General features: G+C 38.3%; 1 protein-coding gene across 7 annotated transcripts in view; it reads right to left on the bottom strand.

Moving 5' to 3' along the window:
- Positions 1-6,600: 6,600 nt before the first annotated feature.
- Positions 6,601-23,836, bottom strand: part of LOC113147947 (transcription factor 4) — a 193,597-nt gene continuing 176,361 nt past the window's right edge. For 4 of the 7 annotated variants that reach the window (XM_026339303.1, XM_026339299.1, XM_026339300.1 and 1 more), the window contains 5 exons: positions 17,379-17,517; positions 14,293-14,446; positions 12,873-13,102; positions 12,374-12,521; positions 10,562-10,610 (listed from right to left, as the gene is read on the bottom strand). In XM_026339303.1, coding sequence (XP_026195088.1) covers positions 10,562-10,610; positions 12,374-12,521; positions 12,873-13,102; positions 14,293-14,446; positions 17,379-17,517 — 720 coding nt within the window. Of the gene's footprint in view, positions 10,611-12,339; positions 12,522-12,872; positions 13,103-14,292; positions 14,447-17,378; positions 17,518-23,836 lie in introns of all 7 variants that reach the window. The other 3 variants (XM_026339301.1, XM_026339305.1, XM_026339298.1) reach the window with 2 other exon arrangements.

Raw genomic sequence — 23,836 nt, forward strand, 5'->3', positions numbered from 1 at the left:
TGACATTTGTTATTCAAGTACAATTAGCACTGGCACTGTTAGTAGTAGAAATATTTATGGTATTTTACATATGACTAAATTAAATTGCTGTAGTTATTCCAATTACATCATCGCAGAGGAAGGTTTAATTCCATTTATACATTATATATCTATGAATAGTGAATGTTATGTTATGTTATTTTCAAGACTTCACTGTTTCCTAAACCATATAAAACCAGTTCAGTATACTGGAAACCATCCACCAGCCACACCTGATGATTTATGACAGAATTAAAAAAAAGAAAAAAACAACAATCTGTCAGATGAACAGCAGCAAAGCTCTTCACGGTGTTTATGAGGAGAACACAGTCACATCTCCACCCATCAGTGATTCATTGGATTCTTTTAATTGTCTGTGAAAGAAGAAATGAAGTGTTGGAGCTAACTTTAAATCTCAACCTGTGGCTTTCGACTTGAAATCAAGTCAAAGTGTAAAGAGTGCAGAGCTGCTATTATTGAAAATGTCCTTTTCTAACATTATTATTATTATTATTTATTAGTAAAATCAGTATTTGAGAAGAAAAACAACGACCTGTGATATCTCTGAGGGATCTACTGTTTACAGTCACAGTAGTCAAAAAGTAGGCCAAATGCTGCCACCTATGTAAAATCGCTCAGGTTGGTATGTGCAGCTGGTCTCTCATGGTCGCTACACCTCAACAGTGTCTCCTCCTAAAGTAAGAGGTGTTTTTATGACCTCCTGAGTTTTGGGGTTAACATTTTACTTTTAGTTTGAGGTGACTTGTGGCTTGGATAGACATCTGGACGTCCCTGGCAGGACACCCAGTAGCAGTGTTTCTATCCCAGCTGCTGAGATCCTGGATCTTTAACATGCTTAACATCACTTTCAAAACATTATTTCATGATGTTTTACCGGCCTCTGCCTCCTTTTAGTGAACACGCCATCGCTGGAAGCTCCTTCATTGTTGCACAAATCCACTCTTCTTAAAACTGCAGTATATCTCCAACACCTGGAGGGAATTTCATTACACATGGATCACTCAGGCTCCAGCTTATTAGAGTATGAATCTGCACAGACATGCATGTAAACTACCACCTCACTGGCTGGCAGAGGCATTCGAGCGCAATGTGGTCATTCTAGTTTCTACAGCATGATTTACAGCGATCTAACAGAAAGCCGGGATGTTGCTGTGTCAGATGTCTCTATGTTGAAGAGCGCTGAGGATATGGTTCTAGGGAAAGTTTGAAATGGAAATTTACAGCTACCAGTTGCCTGTACCTCCTCCCATTACACAACAGCAGGGAAGAACCAATGCAGGCGTCTTATTCCACTGACACGCTCAGTGGTTCTGACTGTCTTCCGTAAGATTGGGTGAAAATGCCCACTGGCCACTGTTGACTAATATCTAAACTACTTTCCTTCCGGCATCAGGTGAAGTGACGTCACTCCCGGACGCTTGCAGGCAGAAATAGATGAAGCCACTTGGATGTTTCATGACGAAGCGTCATCCTGTGCTGAAAAGACGGTTTACTACAGCGGAGGCATCAGTGTGTCAGGAGGCAGTCCTTTGAAATGAACAAGCAGTTTGTGTAAACTCATGACGCCATGCACATAATGTCCAGGCTTGTTACAGCTGGTAGCACGAAGCCTGTAAACCCAACACGTGGGATTAAACCGAGCCGCAGAAAGCCAGTACAGAGTGGATGAGTTGAGGCTGAACAATAAAAGAGAAGGAAGGTGAAGATTGTGGATGTTTGGATTTCTCCACCCAACAATCATCCATCTCCAACGTCTGGCTGCGTCCACTTTCAAAGGCACTCAACCCACTAGCCTGATCATGTCCAAAGTGGATAAAACTCATCTGAAGCTCAGTAACTAATACGCCGTATGTGGTTTGTTTAGCATTAACACAATCGGTGGGTTTAGGGGCAGTAACCCAAGGTTCAGCGGTGTGTGTACACAGGTGTGCACCCGCCTGTGGGCAGGTTCCACTACTGTAACACCAGCCTCCAATATCCAGAGAAACACATCACTGGCCAGGCTGCAGAGCGAAGCCACAGCCAGTCCTGTTCTCAGGGACTGTTTGTCTAATCTATGGCATTAACTGTGCAGCAGAGACTTTTGTTCCCTGACTTTAGTCTTTAAGGCAGAGGCTCCTCCGAGGGAGTGTTGCTCGCTGGGTGGGGAGAAGCGCTATCTTTAAGGATGAACTGAGGGAACAAGCTGTCCCTTTCCTCGCTGTTCTTCCTTAATCTGCACACTTTGTGGATGGATACTATCTGATTGGATAGATCCAGTCCAAAGCATATTTTTGTGCCTTTATGTTTTAATTGCAACAGTTGAAAATTGTCCTCTTGCCTGAAATACAGCAGTTCACTGTACACTGTTCTATGCACATTTCATTTGATTTGAAGTGTTAAATGTCCCTTAAATAAAAATGAATGAATAAATAATATAAATAGATGGATTGATTAATATAGTATTGTTGTTTACATTGATTTAATTTTATATTTACTTCACAAATGTTATATGTTACATGTAAAATGCATGATCTAACCACCTAGTTTTGATGCATTGTTGTAGTTAAGGCTACTGATTGTGGTCAACTACTCCCCCCTGACCAGACGTGTGAGTCCTACTGCACTTAGAATCCAACGATTCAGCCTTCACTCAGCCTTGTTTCACTGTGAATTACTGTTAGTAAAATGCTTAGTGTTAGTAAAATGCTGTCAGTTCTCTACTCACGATCATGGTGCCACTGGATCTGACCAATAAGCCCATTAATTAGTGTTGTTCATTCTGCTTCTTTCAGATCTACTGTTTCTCAGGTGTCACCCACAGTCTCCATGATGTTCAGGGATACTATCCACGGCTTTTATCAACCACTCACTGTCTCTTCTTCACCACCACCAGCAGCATCTAGACCAGGACTGAGCCTATCAGAAGCTGGAAGATACCAATTCACTATGTCTTCCCCCGCTGACACATCCAAGCTCATCCTCCATAACATCCATGATGTTCAGGTGTTTGTCTTCCTGTCGTGATATTGGTTTGATGGAGTATTTCATGGTGTCGTACTACACTTGAGTTGATTTAGTCACTACAGTTCACAGAGCCTCTAGCATGTCATTTACCCTCCAGCAGTCAAGAGGGGGGGGGGAAAAAGAGGCATTCAAAGCACTGCATTGTAAAAATGGCACATTTATTGCTACAGAATGGTCGTGAACATGAACCTCATTGAATCACTACGAGATGAGAACCAACAGGCAGCCACTGGCCAGCTGCTGGGACGATATGAGGAAGAATAAAACCCTCAGCACAGGATTTAAAACAAAGAACCAGGTCCTCAACATCGCCGCTGATCTGGAACAAAACAAGTGTGCTAATAGCAACATCAACAATAAGCAACAACAACCATAAGAGTAAGAATAATTATACAACATAAAAAATCAAAGTAAACAAATATAAAAGAAAGACAGATTCGAGGCACTGAGCCACACACTGGGGGAAAAGTGTAACTGTTGTGCTGTTGTTCTTTTCTCTCCACGTTTTGTATCATCATCATCATCATCATCATCTTTATCATCTGTTGCCAGTCAATCACAAAACATCTTTAAATCAATTAAAATAGTTTCAAACTGTCAGTCATTCATTGACGACTGATTGCTTGAATTTTCTAGTAGATTTGCTGTTTTTAGATGGTAAGCTGAGGTTTGACATAGGTCAAAGGTCTTTTCCTAATTGGTCGTTTAAAATGTGTGGCATCACAAACTGTAAGCAGAGTAAGAACAAAAAGAAGAGGAAAGGCCACAGTTATTAGTATTAGTACTTTGACATGATCATAATACTGACAAGTGAAGAAGGTCAGAGAACATGAATGAATGAATACACCGACCAGTCGTCAGCAACTCAACATGAACTGGTCTCTAAATCACTGCCTACAACTCAAACAATCCACCAATCCAGTTGTAGGTTGGATCAGGAATGTAGATACTGTCATCCTGCGAAAACTGAGTGTGGATGGGAGGGGCGCAGCAGTCGTACAGAAATGAAAATTGTTATTTATCTAACACATCATCCGTGTAGATGGTGAAAATAAAGAAATGATAAAACTGTTTTAAATCCGAGCGGAGCACAGAGTGTGAGGGGCACATGGGCATGGTGACTGGAGGTATGGATAATGCAAAGGCACAAATAATTAATTTGAAGGAAAAGGTAAAGCAATTTAGTGAGTCGATCCAAATCATAAATACGTTTTCTGATGTTGACTGCAGTTTGGGTTGTATTTGTTTTGGCTGTATCTGTACAATGTCAGGCTGTGGTCCTGAAGGGTTTATCGACCAAATGGAAAAACTAGTTGTTACAGGGTGGGTTGGCTCAACTAGCTTGTTGAGAGATAATATAAAATATAATCAATGAAAGGTCCATTTGTTTCCCTGTCATGGACTCAGTCTTCATGTTAACCTAGGCCACACATCCATCTAGTACTCTAAGAGTGTACAGCAGGGCACTAACAGCAACAAAGCAATAATCCAGTCTTTCCTGAAATGTCAAATGTCTAAAACGGAATAATTTCCTGCCCTTGATTTACTAAACACTGATCGCAGATAATTCAAATCATCTGAAGTCAAATATTTTTTTAGTTTCAGACCTAAAAAGGAAGATTTTTGCAACAAAATCCAAAAATATTTTATCGCAAATTATAGCATCTCATTACTGTCCATTTCAGTTCACAGGGCCTTTTCGAACCTTAAATCACTGAACTGGTCTGATATAAATGCCTTTGTAAGTGCAACTTGACAGAAAAAAAAATAGTGAGCAATACTGAAAGTTTTCAAAAAGTAAAACATATACCTCAGTAAGATGTGTTTGTACTGATTTAACTAGCAAAATATCGACACTATGAGATAAAAAAAATTGGCAGGAGTTTTTTTAATGTCCTTTTTTTCTCTGGCAGTGGACATTTGTACTAATTAGAACTGTCTGATAAATTGAAGTTAACTAAGTGAAAACAAACCCCTGTTGTAGTGATTTTCTGCAAAATAAGTGCCATATCAACATTCAAACTGGTCACTGTTAACGTTTTTTCATTAAGTTTTTTTTTTTCATTCTGTCAAGTGGAAAAAAATCTATACAATGAACTTCATATAAATTTTATGTTGTTTCTGGGGTGCAACGAGATGTCTTAGTTCCTTTAAACACAGTTGAGATAAGAAAAAGTAGAAATGACGCTCTGTCACCTCTTGGAAAACAAAGGACAGGAGTGGCCATTTTGAATTCAACTCATTATTGCAGTAAAACTGGTACAGAGTATCAGATTACAAAGCTCATGGCACAGTCACTGAAAAAGAGAATGAGGCGTGTATGTACAACAAGGAGGGAAAAGAAAAGAAAAGTTAACATTTTGGCTAATAGAAACATTGGGGGTAACATAAAAATGAAGATACTGCAATTCGGGAGATGACTTGATTATACAACAAAGAGAAAATCTGACATAAAGCATTGAAAAAATAACACTACTTAAAAAATACATTTAGCATTTACACTGACAGATTCAGTCCTAGTGTTTAACCTAGGTCCAATTCATAGCAGTTTTTTAAAATTTTGACAAAAAAGCTCAATTTTAATGGCAAAATGGAGTGACACTGCCTTGCACATGATGTGATATCTTTTTGGGGAAATAGCTGATAAGATTGTTTGCTGACGATCTACTTCTTTATATTAGTAACCATCCAATCTTTTACAAAATGTTCATATATTATTCTTCAATCAATTGCTGATTTTTCATTGAAACATTTACAGCCCATTTTAAAGAAAATAAACAGAAGTCAGAGCCAACCCAAAGCCACACGGGGGCGCCAAAATGATTTGAAGTTGTGATCAATCTTTGGGCATTTTTTTTTTTCTGTCATCATCCAAACATTTAAACATCACATTGTGTATTTTCTGATAGACGTCTGGTAACCTTTGTTTACATTTTACTGAAATTATTTTAAAAATCATTACAAGATTTTTGTCTGTGTATTATTTTATACCCCAAAAGTGGGTTGTGTCGGCTCTAACAGGAGTAATTCTTGGTGCAAGCAGACAGTAATTTGAGTCACACTCGAGATGGTTGGCAACCAAAACCACATACAGTACTGAGCACCACTGACCGAAACTAAAAGTTGGCACCTGGCTACTGTTACCAGACGAATACAACCTCACTAAAACTCAAAACAAGTTCATCATCACCGCCTCTCACTGGCAAGTCCACACCCCACAGAAACCCCACAGAAAATGTTTTATTACTATTTACACATTTCTCTGCAAAAAATACAATTATAAATGGTAATGTCATGGGGCATAGAGAACAAAACCAATATCATATATGATTTATGATTTCTCCCTCGAACCCTCAAAAATGTTCCCTATGGATAAACAAATGCTGAAAGGGAAAAAAAAAAGTTTGGAACTTTTGAACTCACTACACTTTCAATGTGACACATTTTTTCAACACACACTGAATTTTACGTTTTCATCTTTTAACAAAAAAAAAAAAAAAAAAAAAAAAAAAAAAAAAAAGAAAGAAAAAAACAAAACAAACAAAAAAAAGATAAAACAGATTTCTAAAACACAAAATAACAACAGTCTACATGTAAAAATATAACTTTTACATACACAATTTCAAAATAATGGTAAAGTTTGCCATTTTGTTGCATACAATTTACAAATGTCTGTGTGTTGTTGCCTTGGATAGATAGCAGTGATGGAGCTGATGGAACTCCGGTCCCATTTTGTCCTGCGCAGGGTGCCGTACTAGTCAAAGAGTGCTGTCATGGCAACAACAGAGAACACAACAAAGTCATTTGGAAATTTATAACACTGAGGAGCCTCGCCAACTTCTGCCAGTTCAGTCTTTGAGAAAATAACTTCTCCCCAAGAAAATGCTCCTATACAACAGAAAATAAAAAAATAACAGAAAACGGCACCCTCCCAATATATTGTATATATTTTTTTTGTACATTTATATATAGATTGATTTATTCAAATAGATTCTTTTCCAGGTTCCGTGTTGTCCTGTTGATTGGGTAGGATTTGAAATACGTCAAAATGACCACCGACAGTGAGCAACGCTGTCAGAGAGCGAATTGTGTCCTTTTATGTTTTTGTTTAGTTTTTTTTTTTTTTTTAACATTTTCTGTAACAGACATGTAAACCAGAACAGACAAAGAAAAAGTAATAAGAGAAAAGATTCTTCTTAAAAAAGAGAGAGAGAGAGAGAGAAAGGAAGAAAATCTGTTTTACAACATACAACCACACACTTTGTACTGAAGACTACATTGGCTTACGGACAAGCCGATCAAATATTGATAAAAAGCTGATAAGCTATAATACAAGAAGAGACGCGTTGTTCACCATGGAAACAGGGCTGGGGATTGGAACAGGAAAGTGGGGTTAGGGGATTATAGAGGATTTGTGGGGGACGGGGAGGACTGCTAAATCGAGCGACTGTCCCATTGGCTCAAAGCCAGAACACGCTGTCTACTTACATATAAGCGTACAGTACATTAAATACAGTTTAGTTTTTTTTATCCAAAAAATACTTTTTTTTCCTTTTTAGCTTTTTTTAAATTCCCAGGTCTGGTAAAAAGCCTGACTGCATAGAACCTAACGACTAAGAACTGGTTTCCCTAAGCTTGCATCCTATTAAAAGACCAGGTAAATGTCCTCCTCTGGCAACTTGAATGATATGAACTCTAAAAAGGCACATTGGTAGAAGTATGAATGTTCAAATTGCATCTGTGGGACCGCTTAGGTAGGGCAAGAGGCCGGGGAGACTCTGGTTTAGGGATCATAAGGCTAGGGTCAGCAGAGATGACAGCACTGGGACTGGGGTTAAACATAGGCCTGGATTGAGAAGGTGAGGATGAACGGGGGGCTTTCAGACTGACACCATAAGATAAGCAGATTTTGAACCAGTCTTCCAGTTCTCTTTCAGACCTATCTGGTCTTGATTTATGTATTTATGTGTTGAAATTTCACTTTTTTTTTTCACTTTTTCCATATCTGTATCACTCCCAAGTCAGTGCTTACCATAACACAACATCTACCCAAAGATAGTGGTAAGTCTAAAGACAAAAGGCAACGCTGAAATTCTGAAAGGATTTTAATGGTAAGCCTTCTGGACTGGACCAATGATCTGGATGCACTAGATAAAAATATGACCAATGTTGTGGATTTACACATATACTAAGAAAACCAAGATAATAAACATGACTGGGCAGTCAGCAGTGGACTACATCTGGTTATCCCAAGTCTAAAACCATAGAAACCTGCCTAATCCAGCAATCATGTAATGCAGAAAAGTCTGCTCAAATTTGGCTTTGTTTGGGCAAGAACACTTGTTCTCTCACTCAGCTGGAAGTGGGATAACCACCTAATCCTAAAACTGGACTGACGTATGACCACTTTTTGCTAACATTCCTCCCAACTCATTGTCTCTAATGGGAAACCTGTTCGAACTGTAGGATCCCTGATTCCAGATTAGAAACTTAAATGCAATCCATTACAGAAAATTGTATCAGTCATCACCCTATCACCATCAGACCATTGCAAAACCAATGGAATTTGAACCAGCTAAATGAGATTGTCTGCTATCTGCTAAGTGTCAATTGGAAATCCCCCCCCTTGATTAGTAAGTGGACCAGGAAGTCTGAAACTGGGATTAGAGGTTAAGGGTTACGATTGGCCAGACACTAAAACAGGAAATGAGGTTATCTACTCAATCCAATACAGGAATGTTTTGACTAAAACTGCTTGGCCCCCAAAAGAAAAGAGTATACCCTTCACCCTGATGATTGTTCCCTTGCTTCTCCAGCAGCATCGTCATCACCCTTCTCCTGATTCTCAGCTTTTTGTTCTCTCTCCCAGGCTCTAGCTCCTCAGGATGGTGGCCCACCTCAATCCTGCTTTCCTTTTCCATCACTCCCCCAACTCCCAGGACATCAAGAGCACTCGATTCAAGTAGATGGAACACGATTCAGGGAATGTGCTAAACGTGGAATAGATTTCACTTCAGTGCCTTCCATCCATCTATCTTTCGGTCATCTGGCCATCTTCACAACCATCTGCCTACTAGTAATGCTTTTTTTTAGGAACACTTTGCTCTGCCTATTTTGTTGAAGATCCAACTAAGGATGCCTTGCTAGAGCTCTTGATGAAGATGTCAAGAAAAATCTGCCACATTTATTTAGAAGTACACTTTTTTATTACTACGTGATCCTTCCTAACATTCTCCTATAATGCCCCTGCCTTCAATCATTGAAACACCTCAAACCCTCTTGATTTACTCACTGACTGAATGATTCAATGATTAATTCTCTCAGTCCTCTTTTCCTCTCAGTAGATACACACAAGCCATTTGTGTACAACTAACCAGACTTTCTGCATTTGTGTGTTTGTAAAAACGTATCAGTTCACATAATTTTACTGTTTACAGAAAGTCAACATGAAGATTAGCAAGAAACATAATAAAAATACATAGATGTTCAGATTTGTTTACACTTACAAAATACTGTAAATGTTTGCAGTTTAGGAGGGAATGTATTAGAAAGGGAAGAACATGTTTCTTTTCTTGTTTTGCCCCACGTCATTCTAGGCATCTATGATACTTAAAAACATTTGCAAATTGATTATTTGTTCTACTAACTCAGCAGTTCAAGCAGATCCAACAGAATTTGCTTCCTAATCTCTTCTTTGTTGTAATTTAATTTATAATTGAAGATGCACGTTTCGTAAGCGAATAGTGTGTGCAGCCTGCACAAAATTAACTGTTCTTTTTTGTTTTGTTTCTCCGTGTGTATCTATCTGACTGGTCTGCATCCAAGAGGAAAATCAGGCACAGCTTCATCCACAGTGTGGCGTTAGATTGCCATTCAGTCAGAGATGCGCTGAAGCTGCCTTCAGCAACAGCTGCGCAGTGTTGCTTAAAAAAAACAAAAAATCTCTTTAAACACTTTGTGATATGTTTTGTTTTGTTCTAAAAGACCCTCTCCAACTCCTAGTCTCCTCCCTGCCCACGTCCAGTTGCACTGTTTTAACAAGTTTTTTTTTGTCATTTTTCCCCTGTATATATGTGTGTGTATATATACATATATATATATATATATATACACACACACACATATGTATATATATATGTATAGAGAGAGAGCGAGACGTTTTGTTCTTTAAAACTGGGAATGCTGATAGTACAAGAAGAATTTCTTTGATGATGTGATTCCAAAGACTTTTGTCCCTTGCTGTCACTTTGTGTCAAACGCTCCCACAAACTGCCACTTCACAGCAGTCACGGTACGCTTGCACGTCTCCACAAAGGAGCATCCAGTTCACTTCAGCTGGGGATGCAAAGTGAGCAAAGCGACTAAGGTGACTCTGCAGTTCATGTTCTCGACAGAAGGAGATGGAGACGAAGAGGTGGATCAGAGATGATGGATGAGAGAAGAGAAAGAGGCTGAAGTTCTGGAGAAACTGATCAGGTTGATGTTTGATCGATTGCCAGGTTGTCATGAAAAGCCTTCAGAGGAAGTGGTCACTCATCATCTTGATGAACTCTGGCACCTTAGACCTGGAGGGACAAAAAGAAAAATAAAGAAAAAGAGAATTAGAAAGGGAACTTTTCTTTTTTTACATGTACACACATCAAACACACAAAAAAGTTGCCTTTAAAACTAAAGCACTTGTGGCTGAAATTGTATTAATGCTAGAGAATAAGAAATTTTGAGTTTGCATCATGGAGTGCCAAATGGTTCAACTTATTAGGAACATGGATGTGCTCAATAAAACCCATCGCTACATGTAATTGAGTTATTTGTTTGTTTTCTTCTGTGGACCTTTTGGTCTGGTAGTGATGTCAGAGGAAAGGTCAATCCATTGTTTTTTTATGATATTCTGCTGAGTAGCTCTGCTGTTGGGTTTTCTGATGATAAAAGAAAAGACAACACCACTCTACAACTCTCTACTGGTGTATTCAAGGACCTTCAGGAATAAAGTCACAAGATACAAAATAATAATTTTTTCAAAATCAATTTTAAAGTAAAAAGTTGTTCCATACGTCTGGAGATTGTAAACAACATTTTAACACATTCTGTGTTCTGTGTTATGAGTTTTCTGAATGCACCACAGAAGCATTTTCATGTGTGCTTTGCTTTAACGTTACTCCGACAAACATACCGTTTTCTACATGCTGGCTTTAGTTAATTTTATAAAAATAAAGCAAAACCAGCATCTGCCTGGACAAAGGCTGCTGCAGATAAGAAGCCCTGTGTTGTTTTGTCTTAGGTCACTCCTGCTCCTTATCAGGAACCTTTGGTACCTCAAGGCTACACAATGTTAGAAAACAAACTCAATTACAAATTTTACTCGCTACACAAGTCACATGCATACACAAATACAATTAGACTGTTTTAAGAAAAAAAAGAAAATAAGTTGTGAACAGAAATGACACATATTCAGCGACAAACACAGTCACACATAAAAATCACACTTACTGCCAATCTGTTGTTAAAATGTACCCAGACCAGACAGAAACTAATTCAGTTCTGGCCACAGTAGCATCAGCTCTGTCAGACTTTAACTGTGAAGAACTATGTTACTTTAGTACTATGATACTATGTATCACTGTAAATTAAGTTACCTAATTAGGAAAAATTGATGTACATGGAATTTGATTTAACATGTTGTCTGTGTAAGTTTTCACCTTAGTTGGCTTTAAAAGGACATGGAAGAAATGACAAAACAACTGGATTTTTCCTTTTGTTGGGCCTCTTTACATTTATTGATCATCTATGCAGATGGACTTCTTATGAGTACATTTGCTTCAAATTTAAATTCCTCATAAAATTAATCAAATCTGACCTCTGAACTGGACATATCTAAAAGACACTTAGTGTTTTCTTGTATTGTCCCAGTTTGTTTAGCGCCCAGTAAAACTCTTATTATTATTTATTATTATTATTTCCGTTTTATGATTTCAAAAGATACCTTTCCAGTTGTAATGACATCTTGACTACAATTATTCGGTGGTTAAAAAGAAACACAAACAACATGTTAATGATGATCACCAATAAATGACAACTTGTCCATTCTATGATTTCCTTTTCAAATGTATACAGCCAATGTATAACAATATATTATTAGATTTACTAGTAACATTAACTTGCCTGTGATTTTTGATTGCATGGCAAGTGGTTGGATTAACAAATTTACAATAACTAAATTAATAAATTTGAGTTTCTGAACTGGAAGTAGGATTTCTGGTACAACAGCAGATTAGTTTATAAGTGAAATCTTCTGACCATTCAGGGGGGAGGAGATGTTGCTGCATTTTACATTTGTCCCATGGGGTTCGACCCATCCCCCATGGCCGCAGCGGCGTGGTGCGCAGCAGCCAGTGACAGGGGAGTTCCATCTGACGTCACGGTGACCTTCTCCTCCTCGCGGCGCTTCAGACAGGCTGCCTTAGGGTTCAGGTTTCGCTCTGGAGAAGGGGAGAGTGAGATTATTGTTTGAAGAAAATATCTTGCGTCTCATTTTCTCTTATATTTCAGAGATGGTATTTCTTTTTATCTAGATTACACCAACATTGAGACCGAAGATCCTAAAACTTCTACCTGGTTTAACACAATCAGCAGGTGCCACTGCCGCCCTCTCCTGGAGCTCTTGCAGCTCTACATATGCTGGCACCTCCTGCACCCTGATTTACACCTCAAATATTTTAAGTAGGTTTATGTTATGTTATGTTTAGGTTTAAGTTAATCACATTACTATTCCTTTATTAACACTTTCTTAAAGCTATGAAATGTTTCGATGAGTAAATATCCAAACTGACCTCTGACTTGTTGCTCCAGACTGAGGATGACGGCCACGGCCTGGTGCAGGATCAGTAACTTGGTCTGCGGTTTGTCGCTTTTCAGGTGCAACTGGACCATCCTGCCCAGCTCCTTGAACGCCTCATTGATGTCACGGACGCGCAGGCGCTCCCTTGCGTTGTTGGCCATCCTTCGTTCCCTCTCTCTCTCCATCTTCTGCTCTGGAGATAGGTCTTCATCATCGTTGTTGCTATGGTGGCCAATGTTGAGTAGGAGGATAGGAAGCAGAGGATGAAGATAGGAGAGGAAGAGGAAGGAAGTTTGAAGATGAAAGCTCAATTTGTATCTCAGAGAAGACTCTCATTTTATACGAACCTGAAGTAAATGCTGTACAGTATATTAGTACAACATGCTGACTTTAGAGGAGATGATTCATCATATGACAAAATAACAAGAACACAGCTTGGGTTTAGACACCACAGTTTGCTGCATTCTGGGTATTTCAAGGGCTAGTCAGCAGTGGTTGGAGTTTTTTCAGTTCACTTCTAGAGAGTTTCTAGAGATAAACATCTATCATCTTTATTTCATATCTTGATCATCAAAAGCATTAACAACATCATCATCATTAACATCATGGCCGCCACCATGTACATTTCTGGGTTTGGGATCCAAATGTTTCTGATTAATGATTCATCCTCCAAGGTAAAATTGAACCAGATGAACAGTTTGTTTACTGTTAGAGGGCTGAAGGCTGCTCGGCTGCATTCAGAATGGGAAATCAACACCATGACACTTTTGGGGCTTCTGTTGTGACTCGTCACGTAGACTTGTCAGTAATCATTTTCAGTGTTTCTGTTGGTGTTGCTGTTCTCAGTCTGGAACGCAGGGCAGCACTTCTTTCAGAATATTGACTGTGGGCTCTACTCTGTTGCGTGAGAAACAGTTAAAACCAGGCTCAAGACCATGGACAGACTGACAGGATTTCTGAATCCTGAACCAATTCCTCAGTGTCCACAAGGAACCTCTGTTCTAAAAAGAGAGAGAGATGCCTGGTGGGCACAGAGATTTTCTGTGTTAATGGATAAAGAGTATTTAGCTGTTTCTCATCACACTTGGTCACTTCATCAAAGTCCAGAGGCTGGTTCCCAAAATACTGACAGCTTTAAGTCCTTCTTTGTGTCCATTCTCTCCAAAAACGACACAGAATTGTTTGGTGTTGAATGACACGTTAATTCATGCCTCATGATTGGATTAAACAGATTATCGCTGTGTAAGATCTTGAACCGTCTCTGTCTTAAGGAGAGAGTCAGTTTATCAATGGCATGAGAGACAAAGAAGGTCTCTAAGCACGAAGGTGTTTTGGGAAGGTTTGTGTCCCAGCCAAGCTGAGGGTTTTGATGGAAGTGAACGTCTGAGAGGCGGGGTTACCTAGATCTTGACCTCTCAATAGCTTTGAGCTCCTTGCTGTCAACGTCCTCCTTCTTGGGCTCCAGGGGCTTTGAGTCTTGCAGGAGGTTCTCATCCCCCTCATCCTCAGACTTGATCTCTGAGCTGACGGAGGAGGTGCTCTGGCCCTGGAGGCCTCCAGACAGGGCTGCAGGACAACAAAGGAGTGAAAGGGTTAAAAGGCATGTACAGCTGTGGAAATAACATTAGGGGCCAATAAAAAATAATCAATTTCTTAGGTTTTATCCTTTATAGGTGCATGTATTGGTGCAATGAACAGCTTTGTTTTATTTTATGTGAACTGCTGGCAATATTACTCCTAAATTCTGAATAAAACTATTGTTATTTAAAACATATGTTTAAAAGAAATGACAAAATAGCAAAAGAAATCTGAATAACTCAAAGAAAACTCTATACTAAGAAATTAAATGTAAAATCTTAAATCTATATACAAAAGTGGTAGTAATGTTTTCACTAGAGGACATTCAAAAGTCAGTATTTAATTAACTGAGCCCGATTTGCAACCACTGCTTTCATGTGTTTTGGCTGCTCTCTACCGGTTTTTCACATTGCTGTTGGGTAACTATAAACCACTAAAAATCTGACCGGATTCAGGCGATCACCTAATCAGTACCTCATGAAGCACAATTAGATGTGCTGGTGTAGGACTTTACAAGACACTGGTATAAAAGGAATGCTATTCCTCTATAGATGCTACTTCTTTAAAGAAATGCAGCTGTGTCTTATTTGTATATGCTGTTTATGTAACTGTGCAAAGTCAATCATATGAAAGCTCCAAAACGGTAGTAAGTGCAGATCTGAGTTGTATATACAAAATGTGGCTGTGATTAATCTGCAGGTTGTAGATAGAAAGCATAATGTGTGTTTCTAACCAGCTGTCAAACAACTTATTTAGCCTTGAGGACATGTTCAGATTACTGCAGGTAGCCCTAAGGAAACAATGAGGCTTCACTTCCAGGTGAGAGATATTGTGAATTTAGAACTACAGGTTGGAGAAATGAAATCTAACAAATGTACACAAGACGCTACAGAATGCTTTGTATGTAAGGGGTTAATAAAAACAGCTTATTGAGGCTAGAATGCCTGAAAATAATTCATCAACTCTCCAAAGTCAGAATATGTCAAGTTTCCTGTTCCGACCATGCCATTGACGTAGTGTGAATGCAGCCTCAGATCTGTCTTAATGCAGCTAATTCTGCAGTCCACCTCCATAATGGCGGCCTGGGAGAGTTGTGATGTGCACATGCAGCCTCTGTACCCTCTGTCTGCCTCTCTGCTCAGCTGAACACTGCAGTCTTTATTTGACGTCTGTATGGATCCGTCACTGGGAAGCTGCCAACATCTCAGTCAACACAAAACACCCTGCTCCGTTCCCACACACACAACCAACTGTCGGCCATTTTGAATCTGTGTCTGCCTGACTGGAGGCATTTTGTGTGCAACTGTGAGTGATGGTCTGTGTTTGGTTTGTGTGTGCGCGCCTTTCCATACAATCGCTGTGTGTTTGTGCAGAATAGCTGCTTTTTAACAGACTTATAATTGTGAAGAGCGACTTTGTGCTTCTGAATGTCTGACTGAAACCAGGCCGACGCAAACAGGCACTGGAGGAGAGGCTATCCACGAAATTTTGGGTAATATGTGTACGTTTTATTGAATGTGATTTTTCAAGTTCCCAGTCTCTTATTTACTTTCCTCCCTGTTTCCAAAATGTCCTTCATGGTTCTTGCTGTTGGCGCGCCATGCCAGACTGTATAGTGAATTTAAACATGTTTGACAGTGACAACCTTTAGTGCACTCAAATATTTCTGTATGCAGACTGATTTTCTTTTTCTGATAACATTTTTTCTAGTTTATTCTAATTAGCGTCATGTTGTTGTTTATGTATTTATGGATATTTAATGTTATGGACAAATACTACAGTATTCTTACTCTCTCTATATACATACTATAAATATAACCTAAAAATATGAGGTATGCAAAATAGAAATTCAGTGAACAATGTAAAGCATATAATTCAATATATTATTCAAGCTGCTAAAGATGGAAAAACCTATTTGACAGAACAGGAAAGGACCATTAAGTACACAAATGTTACAATAACATAAACTTAATATACTCTCAAAGTAATATAAACTGTTAATATACTGTAATATAAATGAAATTGAGAGAGAAAGAGAGGAGAATTGCTTTGCCAATGCATTCCTGCCAAAACCATTTTAATACCCTTTATTTACACGCTCCACACACCCTCAAGTCAGTGTGTATGTGAGTTATGAACGGATACAGTAAGTAAGGAGCAACTTCTTTTGCCTGAGTGTGTGTGTGTTTCTCTCTCTCACCTCATTACACACTTGGCTGTGGTCGCTGCTGGCTGAACTTTGCTGCCAGCCAGACTCATTTTCAGCCTTTAAAAACGAGCTCAGGGCTAATTTGCTCCACAGCACACTCATATACACTTTTCCTCCTCCATATTCATATCACGCATACTGTATGTTTATTTACCCTTCTCGTTACGTTTTTTTTACTGCTCGGGCGATGAAGTCGAGGCTCGCCAGCTGAGATCTGACTCCACATGTTTCTCAACTTTCTGATCCTCTTTCTCAAACAGCCTCCTCATCCTCAAATTAGACCTTCTACTTGAATTCTCCTTATTACTGCTTTGTGTTCTTTTCCTATCTTTTTTCTGTCTTCTCCATTTTGTCTTATGCTTGCTCCTTCTTTTCCTCTTCTTCGTCTCTCCTCATCTCACCCTTCATCATTATTTTCAGTTTTTTCTCCTTATCTACTTTCATCCTGGTCTTCCTTTGGTTTTGATCTATTTTTTCATTCTTTGTCAGTGTTTCTTTTTCTTGCTTATAGACACATACGTATATATATATACATCTATATCTATCTATCTATCTATCTATATCTATATATACTAATCAAGGTTTTAAATGCTCATTTTTTGTGTTTGTGCTCAATTTAATTCAATCTTTGCAGGACAGTGTTTCTGATTTTGTAGACTGAAAATTTGGGGATGCTGTCAAATCTAAGGCGTGGGAAATGGGGGATCTTACCACGGTAGGGGTCAGACTGGCTGAGGTCCGGCGATGTGGCCGACTGAACAGGCAGCTGTGGCACGGGCACCTGACCTGCCATCGAGTGTCCACCACGCAAACCGCCCACTCCACTGCCGTCTTCTCTGTGAGAGCCCACCTGAAAAACACAGAGCAGAGACACAAAGAAATGAGAGAGACTTCTTTATCTGAACCGATATTTCCAACTGGACAAAATATCTTTTATTGCTTTTTTAAAACAGCCGGGCCTTGAAGCCTTTAGCAAATGCACCTAAAACTGCAGAACAAAGTGTGTTCGTTGGGGACTATTTTAAATGTCATCAGTGTGACTGATAAATATTCAGTACTTGTTGTGTATTTACAGCAGCAGGACATTGTGGAACTGAGTCAAAACAGTTCATAATGTGCGTGCGTTCATGGTAATGAAGGAACATGACACTCAAGTACAACATTGTGACTCACTGTACGTTTGAGCAGTTTTTGAACAACACTCAAGCTCTACGGCACAGAAGATCAGGCTTTAGGAAGGCATTGTTGGTTTTAATCGTTTTATGGGATTGGAGAAAAATACAGAATATCACCAGCCTTCAGTCTGGATGCTTAACAACATTGAATCTATCTTTTCTCAGTGGGTCTCCAGATTTGGAAAACAGTTCCCACTGGTTTTGATAGTTTTCACACAGGGTTTTTATGTACACTGCAATTTGTTTTATTTTAGATTTAGCTTCACTGTACTGCGATTGACCACATAAGTTCTTATGTTGCTGTCTATAGTTATTTAACTCCTGATCAAGACTTTTCTTTTGTACTCATCTTGGCTCCATAGTACAACATAGTACTGCCTTCTATTTATAATTATAAACTGTTGTGTGTCTTGACTGTCCTGTTTTTCCATTTACTGTATATTGTGAAGATGAAAAACAGTATTCTATGACTGTTTTACAGCAGAGCAGCGGAAGTGAGGAAGAAAAATCTTCGCCATAAAAAACTATTTGACACCTGACACACTTGAAAGATAAACATACACGGTGTAGTGCTGTCTTTGGCCTGCTGAGGGCATCCTCACACTGAAGATCTCCATCTGTCTCTCTCTAACACACACACACACACACACACACACACATTCTTCCAAAAGATTTTTCTGTTTTTTCCAGTACAGTACAGCTCAGGTAGACAAAGCTCCGCTCCTCCACACTGCCTGTGTCCCTGTGCATCTCTGTGTATGTGTGACTCAATCCAGGTTCATATCTGCATGTCTGACATGTATATTTACAGTTTTCTTTATGGAAGAGCGTAGAACAGTCCTCTTGTTTTTCATGTGTGTTTTGGGGGAAAAGACTGTAGGGGTGTGTGTGCTTGGCTGAATCCTATCCATCTGCCTGCCACACACACACACACACATACACACACACACACTAAGCATAACAACTGACAATTATCTTAATGCCCATATGTTTAATTGTGGGATTTCTAATTCCCAGAGCACCATGCAGCTTCCAGCAGGGACTCACTGTTTTGGCACTACATGGGTTCGCTTTATGTGTGTATGTGTGTGTGTTTATATGGCTATCATTGTGAGGACCAGCACATATTTTTAACCATTGATGACTGAGGACATTTTAAGACTTTTAGTTTTAGTTGGTTAGAATAACGTTTAGGGTGAGGTGTAATGGTTAGGGTTAGTCTAAGGCAGTACACATGATAAATTATAAATTGAGATAGAGTAGATTAGCATGGCCTAAGAGAGTGTGTGTGTCTGTGTGTGTGTCTGTGTGTGTATGCAATACCTCCTTTTCATAGTACCCCGTGGTTCTATTTCTCTGACCATCTTTTACTCTATGTGTTTTGTTTTAGTTTGAACATATAAGCTAAACAGTTGCTTGACATGAGTCACGTTACAGTAGATAATTTGAGCTCTATATTGTAAATGGTAAGGTTAAATTTTGTGGATTTATTTTTTTTAATACATTCACCCTGACATTGAGCTCATGTTCACTGTTTTCCAACGATGAGGTGTTGCTACAGTAAGAGCACTTAGTGTACATTTGGGAAAAAAAAGAATAATAAAAAAAATAGTTCATTTTTGCACATAATGACAGCGAAAACTGGGTCAAATTGGCATCTGCTTCATTTCAAATTTTAAAAGTAAAAGCAGAATATCATGGGCAGGGGGACAGGGAAGCCACAAATAGTAACCATTCAATCATTGTGGAAAAAGTTTAATAATTTAATTATCTAACAAAATCAATCCAGTTTCATCCAGATTTCATAAAACCATCTTCAATGTTTCACATACTTGATGTATTGTATGATAACCATAGTGTAAATAAAGTTGTTTTGAAAATCAAATCCCTCTGTCTGTCTGTTAATCCAGCTGGCTGACAGCGAGGTCTTGCCCACCACATGCCAAACCCCCCTCTTGCTTCATGCAAATATCACAAAATGTCGACTTGCTTGTTGGCATCCACGCCATGTGAGTGTGTGTGTGTGTGTTTCAAATAAAGTATCTACTGTCTATTCATCCAAACTTCTGTTTATTCCCCTTTTTTAGAAATTGTCTTACTTCTTTGTTTCTGTCTTTTCTTTCCATTCTCTGCCTTTCATCACTTCCTGGATTCCCAAATGTGAAATGGCAGCAGAGAGAGGGACAAAAATTGTGGCGTACATTTTTAATGGAAGGCTTTTATATTTTAATGACCCTTCCTTCTCTCTTCCTTGATTTAGTTAAATGAGGAGGGAAGACGAGCAGAGAATACAAATAAATTACCCAAACTGATCTGCTGCTGGTGTGCAGCTCACACATGTGCCATGAAGTGCAGTCACACCCACTAATCCACTGTTCCTTCTAGTTCAAGGCATCTGATTGGATGACAGATAAAATGAAGCCATTGATGGCATGGAAGCAACACTAAAACGCTCTGATTCTACTCTCAACACGCAAAGTATAGTCTAGACTTTACTATGCTGGAAGCTGAAAGCTGAGTGGAGCTTGAGTTAAGATTATCTTGTTAAAGTGTTGGTTTTGGTCTGTTCAAATTTTTGTTAGAGGTGCATTCAAGGACAGTCTGATATCTGTGACTTGAGAGAAGGGAAAAAATACATGCATATGATTACTGTGAAAATAAATAAAAGTTTTTCTTTCACTTGCCTTAAAAAGTTGTTGAGCAACCAACTCTCAAACCACAGATGTCCTTCAATGCACCAAACATTCAAGGTTTCAAAACAGTCACTGCTCTCAATTATTATGATGCTATGATATAACAAAATAACTGTCTTGCTTGGTGCATTCAAGTTCCCCTCCCACATTTTTACATTTCTTTGCTCAACAGCCAAAATGACCAAATTCAAATCCACCACATTTATGGTTGATGGGTTCCCAAATTTACGTCAGGCATACAGTGGATCACAAAACATGTGTCTAATGCCTCTGAAAATACAACCATGTGATGATAATGTAACTTTAACAAAAAAGCTTGTTTGACATAATGGGTTTCACATGTTTGGTCATTCTTTTTTTTAACGCTTTAAAAACTGATTTTGATGGTTGATTCCCTACAGACAAAGATGTATTTTTATTACCCACACCTAGGTAGGTTATTACAAAATGCATTTGCAAAGAATTTTAGAGAAAATGTATTTATATATTTAATTATATATATGTTAGACATTTGTATATTTTATTCTTCATGTCCTTTAGGAGATTCTATTACCGATGAGCATCTTTTTTATTCTTACATACCCAGTGGTCTGTTTGGCTTTGGGAGGCAGACATATATATAAATGTCATTTAGATAAGAGAAAGAGAAAGAGGATGAAGTGCTGAGCAGCTGTCATCTGCAATGTTGATCAGTGTGCAGGATGTTCATTTAAAGTGTGTGTGTGTGTGTGTGTGTGTATGTGATGTGCACTGATTACACAGAAAAAAGAAAAAGCAAAAGAAGGAATTTCTGGGTCAAGAGATGACACACACACACACACACACACACACACACACACACACACACAGATTTACCATGCAGTTTTAAACAGTAGGGACAAGTCTATCTCTGCTGCTGCAGTCATTCTGAGAGAAAAATAAATTCTGTCAATTTGCTACCTCAGTAAATTGTGATATTTCATCTTGCATTAGTTGGAATTCTGCAATTTGTGTTTGTCGTTTTCGATTATTGTTGCAGACTGAAAAAACAAAACAAAACAAAACAACAAAAAAACACCTTAGGACAAAAATTAAATCCAGAACAGGAGGAGAAGAGAAGCAAAAATGTAACATGAAGTCCACTTTGGAATCTTATTAAACACAAAATCACCATTAAACCTATTCTTTAACTCCAGGGAGCAGATTTAGCACGTTGCTACATGCTACATAAAAAATAATATTTAAATGTTTATGAAAATCTGACAATTTCTTGTTCTAGATCTTGTTCCCTGAGTATTTTTAATTTTAATGTTTTTGAAGATACTTAAGTGTTAAATAAAACCATCTAATAAGACATCTGAATTCATAAAAGTCTGTTTTCTTTCATTGTGAAAGGCCTTTCTATAAATGTGATACACTGTATATTCAATGTTTAAATAAACTGGACTGGAGTCCACGTTGGTCTAACTTTCAGACACGAACACACACAGGGTGGAACATTCTCCAAAATTTGCAAACTGAACTCTTGACAGAAAGCACCTGCTGGAGTAGCGTCAGCGCGCACACACACACACACACACACACACACACACACACACACACACACACAGACACATCTGTACATAAACAGTGTGCAGGGCTGAGGTTTGACTTCAATTTTCCAATGCATGCATTTTTTCTTTTTATTCTGTGTAATGAAAAGAGTGACGAACTGCAGGCTGATAGCTCAAGTTAAATGTCATAATAAAAAGATGACTGAAACAGTGTAAAATGGAGAGCACATAAGCAGTTGATTTTTGTAAACGCATCACTTTGATATCACTTGTCATTACCCTGATTAGTGACTGAAAAGAAGATTTCAATATTTTGTTTATGTACCACATGACATGTAATTCAAAATAAAATTTAAACAACATAGGCAGACAAATCTGATATTTATAGTTATTTGTGCCAGCCAGCATAAAGAAAATTTAGATTTACCGAGTTTTATCACATTTCACATTTATATTTTTTTAATGGAGAGACACCTTTACATATTCTATTCCAGTTTTAATATAGCTTCACAGAGGCTCTTGGAAGAAGTCGTTTGGTAGTTTCTTTTTCATTTGAACAGAATTTCATAAAAGTATTATATAAATCAAGAATGCGTATTATCAATAAAGTGGAAGCAATTAAATTCATTGCTTTATAATAGTGAAGCTTGTTAAAGTTTATTAATCTTAATGAACAAGATGGCTGCGCTATAATCTATTTTGCATATATCTATTTACTTTACATAGCTTTATATTTAAAGATATAAAGAGTGAAGGCAGACTGCACTGAACTAAACATTACCATATTATGATACTGCATATTATCATCAGTGCTGTAATTTATTCCTATAGGAGGGAGCATGTCTATGCCCATGTTTATCAAATCAATGGTAACTTTTTGAGGCAACTACTAACTAAGCGCAGTATATGTGAAGATTTAAAATAGAAACAGAAATTAATGCCATTTTGCAGTCTTTTTACTTGAAATTTTCATATAATGTATGTAGTATGTTTTATATTTGGACACCCTAACATGACAATTACAGTAAAAGTCATCAGTAAGCATGTTAGTCCCAAACTTTGGAAATTAATCTTTAAACAGCCTCCACTCTCTTTGATTTTTTTGGTGATTTTGGAACAGTGCTTTGTTGGAAGCTGAACGCACACAAACAAATGCAGCATGATGTAGCAGTAAGATTAAGTCCATATATGGTTGGTCATAATTTCATATTAGTTTTAGAAGAAAGTTTATTATACCAACTATTATTATTATGCTGGAGGTAAATTGAGGGGAGTAGATTTCCATCAGCTTAGAGGAGTCAATTTAGTGACTGAGAAAAGAGGAGATGCAGAGTATTAAAAAGCATTAGTGTGTTTTACAGCAAAGTGATGCAGATTATGATCCATTTCACTTACTGTAACACTGCTTAATGGAGCGAGAAAGAGATGTTTCTATCCCTTAACCTTTCTACTCATTTCAGAGTCACCCTCCATACTGAAGTGAGTATAAAATAACTAGCGTGACTTAAATACATTATCAGAGGCAAGACAGCAGAACAGAAAACACATTTTAAAGCTTCCACGGACAATCTGGACAGTCATGTATTTTTTTTCCTCTTCAGTTAAATATCCCGTGACTCTATCACTCTTTATATGCTTTTAGCTGTATGCAGTGCAACAGACTTTGACGTCAACCCAGTGCTCTGTGCTCTAAAATCACAGTTGGGCTTTAACTGCTGGCACTGATTTATCAAGCGTCATATGAACATACAGTTGCACATAGACACTGA

The sequence above is a fragment of the Anabas testudineus genome, chromosome 22 (genome assembly GCF_900324465.2).
Source record: "Anabas testudineus chromosome 22, fAnaTes1.2, whole genome shotgun sequence".
Classification (NCBI taxonomy): Eukaryota; Metazoa; Chordata; class Actinopteri; order Anabantiformes; family Anabantidae; genus Anabas; species Anabas testudineus.